This window comes from Chrysochloris asiatica, unplaced genomic scaffold (genome assembly GCF_000296735.1).
Source record: "Chrysochloris asiatica unplaced genomic scaffold, ChrAsi1.0 scaffold00009, whole genome shotgun sequence".
In the NCBI taxonomy this organism is placed as follows: Eukaryota; Metazoa; Chordata; class Mammalia; order Afrosoricida; family Chrysochloridae; genus Chrysochloris; species Chrysochloris asiatica.
In genome coordinates, this window is record NW_006408527.1 from 23,028,445 (window position 1) to 23,040,616 (window position 12,172).

Sequence of the window (12,172 nt, forward strand, 5' to 3'; positions counted from 1 at the left end):
TCTCCATGCAAGCATCCTTGCTGAAGTGGGACCCTGTTTCTTGGAGACCTCCATGGCCTCCCCCAGACCCTGCCACCCCTTCAGGGCGCTGAGACAAAGTAGTTGCCTGGTTCCTATACCTTTTGACCTCCAGTCCTTGGGTCCAATTGCTGTTTTGCTTGTGAGATGGCCTTATTTCTCCAACCCTTTCCTCCTCATGATGGGTCCAGGCATGAGAAAGCAAAAGCCAGAGGCCCTGCCATACAGCTCTCATGAGCACGGCCCTGCTGCCTGCTGAAGGAAGCAAGAAAGGAGAGGGAAAAAGAAGACATTATAGATAGCCCCCGATTTTCCAAAGGGTTTTGTTCTGGTTCTGATGACTCTATGGTAAGTCAGTTCTGACATAGATCAAATAACTTTTTTTTTTTTTTTTTAGTTTCCATTATTTTGCCTTTTATTACCAATATATTTCTAAATAATAACATTGAATCACTGCAGGTGAACATCTGAGAAAGATAACATCTGCAAATTATACACTGCAATGTATATGTAGTAGATGTTACGAACAATACAATATATAGCAACAACAGATGGTTGTAAGTGTGGTTCTTAGTAACTCGAATACATTGTAAGTCAGGGACTACATGTAATTAATATTGCAAAAAAAAAGTAGCTTTCATCATAATGCCTGCTCAACTGCCCCATGCACTTGCTGTGAGACTCCAAGAGTGAAGGGATGTGTTAGGACACACGTAGACCCATACTGAGCCTTTGCCTGGTCTGAGCACACTACAATGCACCCTCAGTTCCTTCACCAGAAGCCAAATCTACTTTGGTTTCTCTAAGCAAACACATCTGAAAGAGTTAACAGACAATAGTCTAATGCCTAAATATACCATAGACTTCCAGAAGAACAAGCAAATCAGTCTTAGAAGAAACACAACTAGAAAACTCCTTACAAGTACTCTTTAGACTTCTGCTCACTTACTTTGAGTACATCATTAGGAAAGAACCAGTCACTATTTGATGTTTGGTAGAGGGTCAGCAAAATCAAAGAAACCCTCAATGAGATGGATTGACACAAAACCACAATGATGGACTCGGCATACTGCAAAAATAGTGTGGGGGCATGTCTGACCTCCTCTCAGTTCACAAGAGAGGAGCAGGCCTGATTCCTTCCAGGTGGAGGTCAGACATGCCTACTTTCTTTATTCTGACACCAACCATCCTGCCCACTGTGCTCAACTTCTCTGCTGTGTTCCATTGCAATGCAAAAAAAAAAAACAACAACCACAAAACATATAAACAATACTCACAATCATGAGGTTGTTTAGGGAAGTTTGCTGTTATTGTTAACTTCCCTAACAGGGTACAATTTAGGATCAGATGCAACTTAGAATACTTCCCAGCCATACCTCAGGAACTCCTTCCTCTCTTGTCCTCTGCCTCTCAGTCACTCCACCCCTTGGCCTTTGCCCTGCTCCCGCAATTGTTGCAAGCTCCTTTAACCCTACAGATAAATGCCCAAAGGGCACCCCATTATGCAAGCCAGCCTCCTGCCCAAAGGGACTCAGCCTGAGTCCTCTGAAGCCCACTGCTCTGCTTCCCCATTCTGCTGCCAAGGCTGCCACCTCTCTGCTCAGGGACCTGGGGGTCCACAAGCTGCGTTCTGCTCATCGCTCTTCTTTCTTGATGGTCAGGAGCTTCTCTGTTCCTGCTTCTGAGATGACTCATTAAAAACCCATCAGAATGGTGAAAACAACCAATCCTCTCATTAGAGTCCTGTGCACCCTATTTATTTATATGGTCCCATCCAATCATTTGTTGGGAGTTATGAAGACTAAAGATAGGAGAGCCACATCTAGTAAATGCCTACTGTCATAGGGTCGCCATAAGTTGGAGCTGACTTGATGACTATTACAGTAACTGTTCTTACTATCAGATTTGTAATTTAACAGGTTGCAATGCCCTGACCTTCAGGAAGGAGACTTTCAGGCACATCTTGGGGGAGGCATTTGGGGCACGACACCTTTCTAGGAAGCCCTTAAATCATCCTCTCTGACCCCTCCATTGGCTCCTGCCCAGACTTGCCCATTACAGTTTTTTCTGTGGGCTCTGTAGATCCCAGAGTCCAACAAGGAGGGCCAGTGGTTGGGATCCAACAGAGGAGAAGAAGGCATGGCAACAGCTGCTCCTAAGGTCCCAAGTGAGGAAACTGGAACCAGACAGATCCCTTTGGTGGGGCCCAGTCAGTCTCACCATCTTCATTGCATGCTAAGGTAGGTGGAGTAGTCTAGGGTCAGGACTGGCTGGCCCTTGAGGTGGAAGACTGGACCTGGAAACAGAGGGAATGGGGGCATGAGGGGGGGTGATGTGTGAGCCCTTCTTGTTTCCACCCAGAACTCTGGGTGGGCTAGCTCGAATACCCTGAGTTAGAGTCACACACTAGGCCTAACTAAGCCTAACTTTGGAGTCCCAATTAGAGGCCTATCAGCGGAAGGGTGAGAACTTTGGCAATTGTCAGTTGTCTGGTCGTGCTCTAACAGTGGGTGTCTTTAGCAAACAGAACTTTATATTCTCAGAGTTGAGAAGACGAGTTCACATTCCGAGCACTGGCTCTCAGGGAAGGCTTTCTCTCCCTATCAGCTCTAGAGGAAGGGCCCTGTCTTCAGAGCGTCTGCTTTTGGACTCTCTTCATGTGGTTTGGTAGCACTCTCCCCAATCTCTGCTGGCTCTTGCTTGCTTTCTTATTTAATCTCTTTTGTATCTCAAAAGAGATTGATTTAAAACATGCCCTACAGGAATCCTGTCTCATTAGCATAACAAAGAAAACTCAAAATGGAATTATAACCACAGTACTGTTGTTGTTGTTAAATGTTGTTGAGTTGGTTCCATAGTGACCCTGTATAAAGTTTCTGAGGAGCAGCTGATGAGTTTGAACCACCAGACTTGCAGTCCAGTGCTTATCCTGCAGCACCATACCAGGACTCCAACCACAGGTACCACAGGTATAGCTGTTAGGGTTTATAACACATATTGGTGGGGGGTCGGGGAGACACAATTCAATCCATAACAGTAATGAAAGCCATTGTAGGAAGTGGGAATGAAGCTCTTATTTCAAAGTCAGGCAGGTTTACAGTGGCCCCCGAGGTCAAAAACGTCTGGGAGTCAGCCCAGAGGCTGTGTCCCTTGAGGCCCAGGTGTCCCTTCTTAGTCAAGGTGGTGGTGGTGGTATGCCATGGAGTCGGTTACAACTCACAGCGACCCTGTACAGGGTTTCCCAGGCTGTAAATCTTTACAGGAGCAGAAAGCCTCATCTTCCTGATGCAGAATGACTGATAATTTCAAACTGCTGACCTTGAGGTTAGCAACCTGACTCTACCAGAGCTCCTTCATTTTAGGCATATAGCCCAGAAGTTGCACCTGACTTTGCAATATGCTGCTGGTTATTATGTGGAGCACCTACTAGGTGCAGGCACTATGCAATCTATGTTCTAGAGCAGAGCTTCTCAGGTATGTGAGTGGGTCAAGGTCAGTTAGTTGCTTTTTAGTTTCCAGTCTACTGTAGATCAATATGCAGTCCTGTGTGGGATGACTTCACAGCTTTTGCTGTGGGACTCATCATGTGTTTCATGAGAGGAGCCCACCACATGTTTGGAAGCGGTCACGAATTGCCATACCGATTTCCGGATGTTACCCTCAGTGTCTGCACTATCTTGTCTCAGAGTAGTATATAGTTCAGGGAGCAGCGCTGGGTACCAATTCATTCATTTAGTCACATATATGCATGCAGTTTTTGGATGCAGGTGCTATAGCAATGAACAAGGCAGTCCCTGATTTTGTGAACCTTATATTCTAGTCAGGAGAGACAGGGTTTTTTTTTTTAAAAAAAAGAACAAATACATACATGCCAGATGGTGATACTTCTTAAAATGAACAATAAGTCAGGGTAAGGAGAGAGACCATGCAGGTGTGGGAGGAAGTCGGGAGGGCCTCCATGTTTTGGTGACTTTGGAGACAGGATCTGACAGTCAGCTTTGTGATATCTGGAGGAAGAACATTCTAGGCAGAGGGAGCAGCAAGAGCAAAAGGCCTGAGCCAAAATTACTTTCTGATGGGAGAGGAGAGTAGGAAAGGTATCAGAAGCACTGGCTACTGGGGTGGAGGGCTTCTTCTGTAGCCTTCTTTGGAGGGTGTATTTGCAGCCTTTATCCAAATGCTTTTGTTGCTAATTGCCATCAAATTAACTAAAACTCACAGTGCCCTTATGTAGAACAGGATTAGACGTTGGCCATCCCTGTACCTTCTTCATAATCAATGGTATGTTCAAGTTTATTGTGGTTACTGTGCTGGTCCATTTCGTGGAGGGTTCCCTGATCCTCCACTTTACCACCCATGATGATCTTTTCTGGTTATTAGTCTTTCCTGGAGACACGTCCAAAGTAAGTGAGCCAAAATCTTCTTTCTTCTAAGGAACACTCTGTCTGTATTTCTTCTAAGACTGATTTGTTCATGCTTCTGGAACTCCACTCATGGTCTAGTGAATAGTCTTCATCAATACCACAATTCAAGCACATCAGTTCTGCTCCAGTCTTCTTTTTCCAAATACTGTTAGTGATGGGGAGTGCCACACTACTGGGACACAGATCCATAGAACCACACAGCTAGGACTATAAGTGGGATCATGACATGGTCACAAGGAGACTGCAGCTTGGTAAGAGGCAGTAAAGGGCAGCACAGTGGTACAAGGAACAGAGAGGACACCCAGAGCTCATTCTTCCTACTGGGGGCCAGGAGGGTCTTCACAGATGAGTAGTCCTGTGTTGCTTTAGTAAAGCAAAAGAGCCAGTGAGAGCCATGAGTGCATCTGTCTGCTGTCTCCTGCCTGCTGAAGGTGGATTTGTAAGACTGTTAGTAAAGGTCAATAGCTGAACTTGGAGAGACCGCAGGCCTGGCCCAGCACATGCAGTCCTATGCATATTAGATATCCATGGAATGAATATCCCTTGTTCCTGAGCTCAAGCTGGAAGGGCCATAGGACAACCCAATGTGATATTAATGACATTGCTCCTAGGATACAGGAATAGATATGTTCCTCTTCCCCTTTCCCCCTTCCTTCTCCAATGCCGTGTATATGCACAGGATTCCTATGGAAATACTTTAGAATTCCGGGGAGTCCATGATTGGGCTCAGGAGACTATGGTGGGAGAGCTGGGCCTTCAGAGCAAACTTGCTGTGGTACCTGAGTGACCCCATGCGAAGGCCCACAGTCAGGCCACAGCAGGACGAGCAGGGGCAGGTGCAGGCAGCTCTCCAGTGTCCTGGCCTGTGAGCACCACAGCTATTTTGGGCCCTGAATTCCCTCCCCACCACCCCATTCCTCCCATTTGTTCCCCTGGAGTTGCAGCAACCTGAGGATTTAAATGCTGAGTTGACTTCATTCTTGTCCCTTACACATTTTCCTTAATGGTGCCTGCCTCTTGGGAAGCCTGCCCTGCAGAGAAGTGGGAACCACTTGGTCTCAGGAAGACCCTCCATTGTCGCCCTCACCCTGTTCCTCTAAGCAGGGCAGTTCCCACACCTCAGCAGTTTCCTGTCATGGAGCCAGCTGCTACCAGCACTTCCTACCTAGTAGAAAGCAGGGTCCCTATCAACAGTCCCTTTGTTAGAACTGCATGGCTTAACAAGTTCATCATATATTGCCATTTCCCAGAAGAAGGAGATAGCTTTGGGATTACAAATTGGTCAAAAGAATGAACTCTGAGATAAGGAAAGCAGGTCTAGTCCACATGTGCCTCACTTTCCATCTCTGTTGTTACAGTGTGCCGTCAAGTTGATTCCAACTCATAGCGACCCTGTACAGGGTTTCTGAGGCTATAAATCTTTATGGGAGCAGAAAGCCTCATCTTTCTCTGGAGGAATGACTGGTGGATTTGAACTGCTGACCTTGCAATTAGCAGCTCAACACATAACCCACTATACCATCAAAGCTCCTTATTTTATTGATTATTTGGGAGAAATTCACCTGAGTGACAGCAGGATACCTAAGAACCCTGCTGGAGAGGTGATACCCCTCATTCTGGCAGACATGTCTAAGGCACGAGGCTGTAGGGTGACAATAAGGTCCTGCTGCCAGCAGTCAGTGGCTGGCTCCTGACACTCCTCGCAGCATCTCAGGCTTAGGGCTTAAATGTTGTGCTGCGGGTTAGTGTGCTGGACTGCAAAGTCGGTTTAAACCCCAAGGTCGGCGGTTAAAGTTCACCAGTCGCTCCTAGGAAACCCTATACAGGGTCGCTGTGAGTCAGAACCAACTCAACAGCACTTAACAACAACAACACCTCATGATAAGAGTCGTGGTATGGCACTGTAGGATAAGCATTGGACTACAAGGTCGGTTTGAGTAACAAGATCGGTGGTTCAAATTCACCAGCTGCTCCTCAGAAACCCTCAACAAGGTCACTATGAGTTGGAACTGACTCAACGGCACTTAACAACAACAACACCTCATGTGCAGGATCATCACCTGAAGCCTTGCAGAATCAGGTCTGAGGCTGGGAACCACCGCTCCAGCAGAATAAGGGTGCAACTGTGCTCCTCAGTGGATGAAAGTCAGTGTTGTTGTTGTTAAGTGCCATTGGATTGGTTCTGACTCATAGAGATCATGTATAGGGTTCTGAAGAGCAGCTGGTGAGCTTGAACTTCCAACCTTCCGATTCAAACTGACTTTGCAGTCCAGCGCATTAACCCACCATGCCTCCAGCAATGGAAACAGACACGGTCCATGAGGGCTTCTCCCTGATACCCCTCTTTCTGCCAGCCCTTGATGCCACATTGTCCTGTGTTCTGACTTGATCCAGAAATTACACTTTCAGGAAAATTCTCTGAATATGAAGTTTGGAGATTTCTGGGGTCACACCCATATGAGTGCACTGTTTGGAAGCCCCTTCCCTTGCCTCTCACAACTACTCACTGTCACCAAGTAAAAAGATACTCTTTCCAAATCATGCATGGGGTGGCCAGCTCCACCCAGAGTAGAGGAACTGATGAAGCAGATGTCTCCAGTGTGCTGATGGGGAGAGGGCCTGGCTCCTCCCTGGGGAGGAGCAGCCCTGGAGACTGAGATGCTCTTGTCATTCAGCTCCAGAGGCTGCCAGTCTAGTGCTGGTGCCTGCTGTCTCCTGGAATTGTGCAGTGCTGCAGACTGGATCTGCACCTTATTCCAAGGTGGAAGAGAGGAGCTTGTTTGGGAAGATGGAGGGTGGGGACTTTGAACCTAGCTGGGTTGGGGAGGCTGCATTGGGTCTCAACATAGGGACTTACTTTCTTAGCTACAAACAGCTCTTACCTGGGCCCTGAAGACAGCAAGGGCAACCATGGATAGTATAACTGAGTGGGCCCGCCTTCAGGGAAAGCTGGGCCTGGTAAGTCAGCTGGGCCTTCTGTAGGGTGGTCATGAGCTGGAACCCTTGGCCTCTTACTTGCAGGGCCTCCTCCCTACACAGTGTACCCCACCTTCCCTTCAACCTGTGTTGTTGTTGTTGTTGTTGTTGTGAAGTGCCATCAAGCTGGTTCTGACTCATAGAGACCCAGTATAGGATTTCCAAGGAGCAGCTGGTGGGTTTGAACCGCTGATCTTGTAGTTGACAGTCCAGTGCTGATCCTATAGTGCCACACCAGGAGTCACTTTAACCTATATAGGGTTTGTCCCCTTTAAGTGTCTACCTGCAAGCTGCTAGTGTTGGGGCCAATAATATGTCAGAGGAGGTTACAGAAAAATAAGCCCAGCCTTACCTCCTACTCTCAGTCCAGAGGAAGGTGCGAGAAGAAAGATGCTCAAACTGGAAACCACCTCTGATTCCAGGCACTGGAAGTAATGAAAGAAAAAGAAAAAAAAAAACTGTCACATATCATGGCGTTTATAGTCTGATGGAGGAGACAGACAAGACAGACAGTGAAAATGATAAATAAGAAAATAGGCAGTATTTTAAGTAGAGATGCATGCTTGTTTTTGTTCAGTTCTGATTCATAGCAACCCTATATAGGGTTTTGCAAGAGTGTCTGGTAGGTTTGAACTGCCAACCTTGTGATTAACAGTCAAGTGCTTATTCTACAGAGCCACGCCATGCTAAGAAATAAATCAGGAAAAAGAAACAGGACACGTCGGAGGGAGACCTCAGTGAAATGATGACTTTGGAGTTAAGATTTGCAGAAAGTGAGAGAGCCTTAGGGCTGTGTGCTGGAAGGTGGGGTCTTGGTGGTGGAGTGGGGCCAGTTGAGGAGCAGCAGGTACAGATGTCCTCAGTCTTGCCTGAAGAACATCTAGGAAACCTAGGTGGTGGGAGAGGTAAGAGCTGAGGAGAACCAAGGAGATGAGGTCTGAGAGGTAAGTGGAGTGGGGTGGGACTTTGACGGTCATGTGGAGCCCCTGGCTCTGCAGGGTGGACAGTGAGGTGCTAGAGGTCTTGTTCTGAGGAGTGATGTGACCTCTTCCCTCTCACAGGAGAAGCTCGAGTATTTCTTCCTCATCGTGTTCTCCATTGAAGCTGCCATGAAGATCATCGCCTATGGCTTCCTATTCCACCAGGACGCCTATCTGAGAAGCGGCTGGAATGTGCTAGACTTCATCATCGTCTTCCTGGGGTGAGACCCAGGCCTGGGGGCTTTTGAGGTCACTGGAACTTCCTGAGATCCCTGTGCCCATCCATGGTAGCCGTCCCCAAGGCAGGATGAGACCATAATAGAGTGCTACCCATTGCCATGGAGCACAGAAATTGGCACCTTCAGGGTGCCGCCGATGTGGGGTGAGTGAAAGAGTGGAGCGTTGCCCTGCCCTGGCAGACCACCAGTCTTTTTCCCTCTGGACACTTTAAGTTCCTTTATTTTCTTCACATTGCATTTCAAAACTGGAAATAATTGACAGATTTTCATGTTTCTGACCCTTAGTCAGGTTCATTTATACCACAGAACTGAATTAATCCACAAACCCACTGCCAACAGATCAATCCCAGCTCACACTGACCCCACAGGACAGAGTAGAACTGCTCCATAGGGCTTCTAGACTGTAAATCTTTAAAGAAGCACACAGCCTGATTTTTTCCCTCAGAGCGACTGGTGGATTTGAACCGCTGACCTAGCAGACCTGAGTTGAGTATCCGTTATTTGAGTTCATAAAAAAAGACATTTAGTTCCTTTCCCCTAGCGACTTCCACCTCATTATAGCAGCAACATTTATTAAGCAAAGTTAACTTTACATTTATTGCTTTACAAGGGAGCGTCAAAAAGTTCGCAAAAACGTCATTATCTTTTCATTCCATTTTCCCATGAATTTATTGAAAGTCTTCATACATCTTGTATCTCATTTAATCCTCACAACAATTCTCTTAATGTCTCCATTTGCTGGATAAGGAAACTAAAACACAGAGAATTGAAGCAACTTATTCAAGTCACATACCAATGCTAGTATTCAACCCAACACAGTTGGGCTTGACCTCTATTGTTATCATTCAATTCAATACATACTATGTTAAACATCTACTCATTACCTAGACCTAGTGCTGCTTTAGCCACAATAGGGAAACTAGAAGGAGTCTGTGAATCCACCACTGCCCTTACTGAACTGCTTTCATTGTAAGCTAAAGCAGAGTAAGGTAGGTTGTTGTTGTTAAGTGCCATCGAGTCGGTTCCGACTCATAGCGACCCTGCACAGGGTTTCTGAGGAGTGGCTGAAGGGTTTGAACCACAGACCTTGGGCTCAAACTGACCTTGCGGTTCAGCGCATTATCCTGCAGCATCACACCAGGACAGAGTAATAAGATGCTAGAAAACAATACACAGTGTAACTTATTTCACATGACAATGTATCCCAGAAGGTTGTAGTCAGAAGAAGGTCATAATTTAGGGAGATTCCAGGTGGACTTCAAAAAATAATGGAAATTCGAGTATGTAGCGAGAGAAGGAAGAGGTGAGCAGAAAAATCGATAGAAGGACATTTTATCAGGATGCACAGTGTGAGGAAAACCCCACAGGGAGAGCTCTCTTCAGGTTTTCTCCTGTGAGGAACTTAACAACCTTTAGTCTACTGTTGTTAAATCCTGTAGTCAGTTCCAACTCAAAGTCACCCTCTATAGGGTTTCCATGGAGTGACTGGTGGGTTTGAACTGTCAACCTTGTGATTGGCAGTCCAGTGCTTATCCTACAGAGCCACACCAGGACTCCAAAGGTAGAAGTGGAGATGCTGAGGCCACGAGTTCAATCGCCATCATCTCTCAATCCACTATGAGACACCAAAGACCTAACACACATACCCTCACTTCAGAGTTAGGGGCTGTTGATTCAGTTCTGATTCACAGCGACCCCATTTATCTCAGAAGGAAACACTGCCCAGTACTGCACCATCCTCACAATAGTTCCTGGGTTTCAGCCCCTAGGCCATTCCACAGGCCTCCTGTGGAAAGTAGGGCACAATGCCCAGGGTCCCAGCCACTAGGTTGTAGCTTAGCTGGCCCCTTCTTTCCTTCACTCTAGGGTCTTCACTGTGATTCTGGAGCAGATTAACGTCATTCAAAGCAACTCAACCCCACTGGGCAGCAAAGGAGCTGGCTTGGATGTCAAGGCCCTGAGGGCCTTCCGCGTGCTTAGACCCCTCCGACTGGTGTCAGGGGTGCCCAGTGGGTGGCAGTGCCCTCCGCAGACCCCTTCCTCCTTTCCCACCCTATCCCCTTGGTGTCCCAGAGGTTTCCTAGAATAAATATAGAGGGCGGGCCAAGATACCAAGAGGGAAGATGACCCTTCTTTTCTGTCCCCTGTCCCCCCATTGCAGGCCTGCAGGTGGTCCTCAACTCCATCTTCCAGGCCATGATCCCCCTGTTCCACATCGCCCTACTTGTCCTCTTTATGCTCATCATCTATGCCATCATCGGCCTGGAGCTCTTCAAGGGCAAGATGCACAAGACCTGCTATTTCATTGGAACAGGTGAGCTCTCCTGGGCCTGGGAAGGTGGGAGAGGCCCCAGGACAACTCCTGGAACCAGTGAAGAAGCACCAGGACTAGGTCATGATTTTCCACAGCTGTTAATCTTGGGAATGGGCTTCCCCATGGATAAGGAGAAGCTGTAAGAGGTGGTAGTGGTCCAGGGAAGTGGGCAGGGATCTGAGTCATAGTTTGCTCTGAAGCTTCCCCTGCCCTCACAATGTGGTATCTTGTGGGCTTTCTAGGTTTGTTGTGAATTTAGCTGAGGGTTCAGGATAAACCTGAATTCTGTTTGCATTTTCCCTTGTAACCATAGTTTTAGTTTTAGTCTGAACAATTCCCAAAGCAAGAACCCACAAAAAAGCATCTGAATGGGACCTCACAGAAATAACCAAGCATGAAGGTCATTTGTATGGTGTCTGAGACAGCCTACATTGAAGCCCCAGCGCATTGGAGCCAAACATTCTAAACAAGAAGTTCTCAAAATTTTTAGTCTCAGGATCCTTGTCACTCTTACAAATTACTAAGGACTCCAAAGAACTTCTGTTTATAAGGGTTTTCTCTACTAGTATGAACTGTATTAGAAATGAAAACTGAGAAAAATATATTTATTTCTTAATGCATTTTGAAAGAACAATAACAAACCCATCATGTATGAAATAGTTTTATGAAAAATAACCATATTTTCCACACACACCCCAAAAATTGGTGAGAACTTTTTTCTTTGTAAATCTCTAATATCTGCTGAATTCTCACATCTGCTTCTGAACTCATGCTGTTTCGATTTCACATGTCATGTAGCTTCTAGAACATTCCAGTGCGTAATGTTGAAGGATTGAAAGACAAAAAAGACAAATGACATGATAGCATAATGAGCCCTAGTAGCACATACTGTCAAACGATTGTCTGCTGAACGAAAAGTTGGTGGTTCGAACCCAGCCAGCAGCTCTGTGGAAGAAAAACCTAGTGATCTGCACCCGTAAAAATTACAGCCCTGGAAATCTTATGAAACAATTGTATTCTGTCATATGGGGTTGGAATCAGTGCAATAGCACTTCACAACAACATTCTTATAAAAAACTTTGACCAGATGGGTATCCTAAAAAAGTCCCCACACTTTGCCTCGTATTTATCCCAAACCTGACTTACACTGGGGTCTAAACAAAGAATTGAACATGGCACAAGAAAGAGCTGACCTGATAAGACAAGTTCTCTCCCCAGCTA

General features: G+C 46.4%; 1 protein-coding gene across 1 annotated transcript in view; it reads left to right on the forward strand.

Annotated features, from left to right (window-relative positions):
* Positions 1-12,172, forward strand: part of CACNA1S (calcium channel, voltage-dependent, L type, alpha 1S subunit) — an 82,438-nt gene that overhangs the window by 13,286 nt on the left and 56,980 nt on the right. The window contains exons 3-5 of the mRNA XM_006834155.1: positions 8,480-8,619; positions 10,504-10,646; positions 10,799-10,951. Coding sequence (XP_006834218.1) covers positions 8,480-8,619; positions 10,504-10,646; positions 10,799-10,951 — 436 coding nt within the window. The remainder of the gene's footprint in view (positions 1-8,479; positions 8,620-10,503; positions 10,647-10,798; positions 10,952-12,172) is intronic.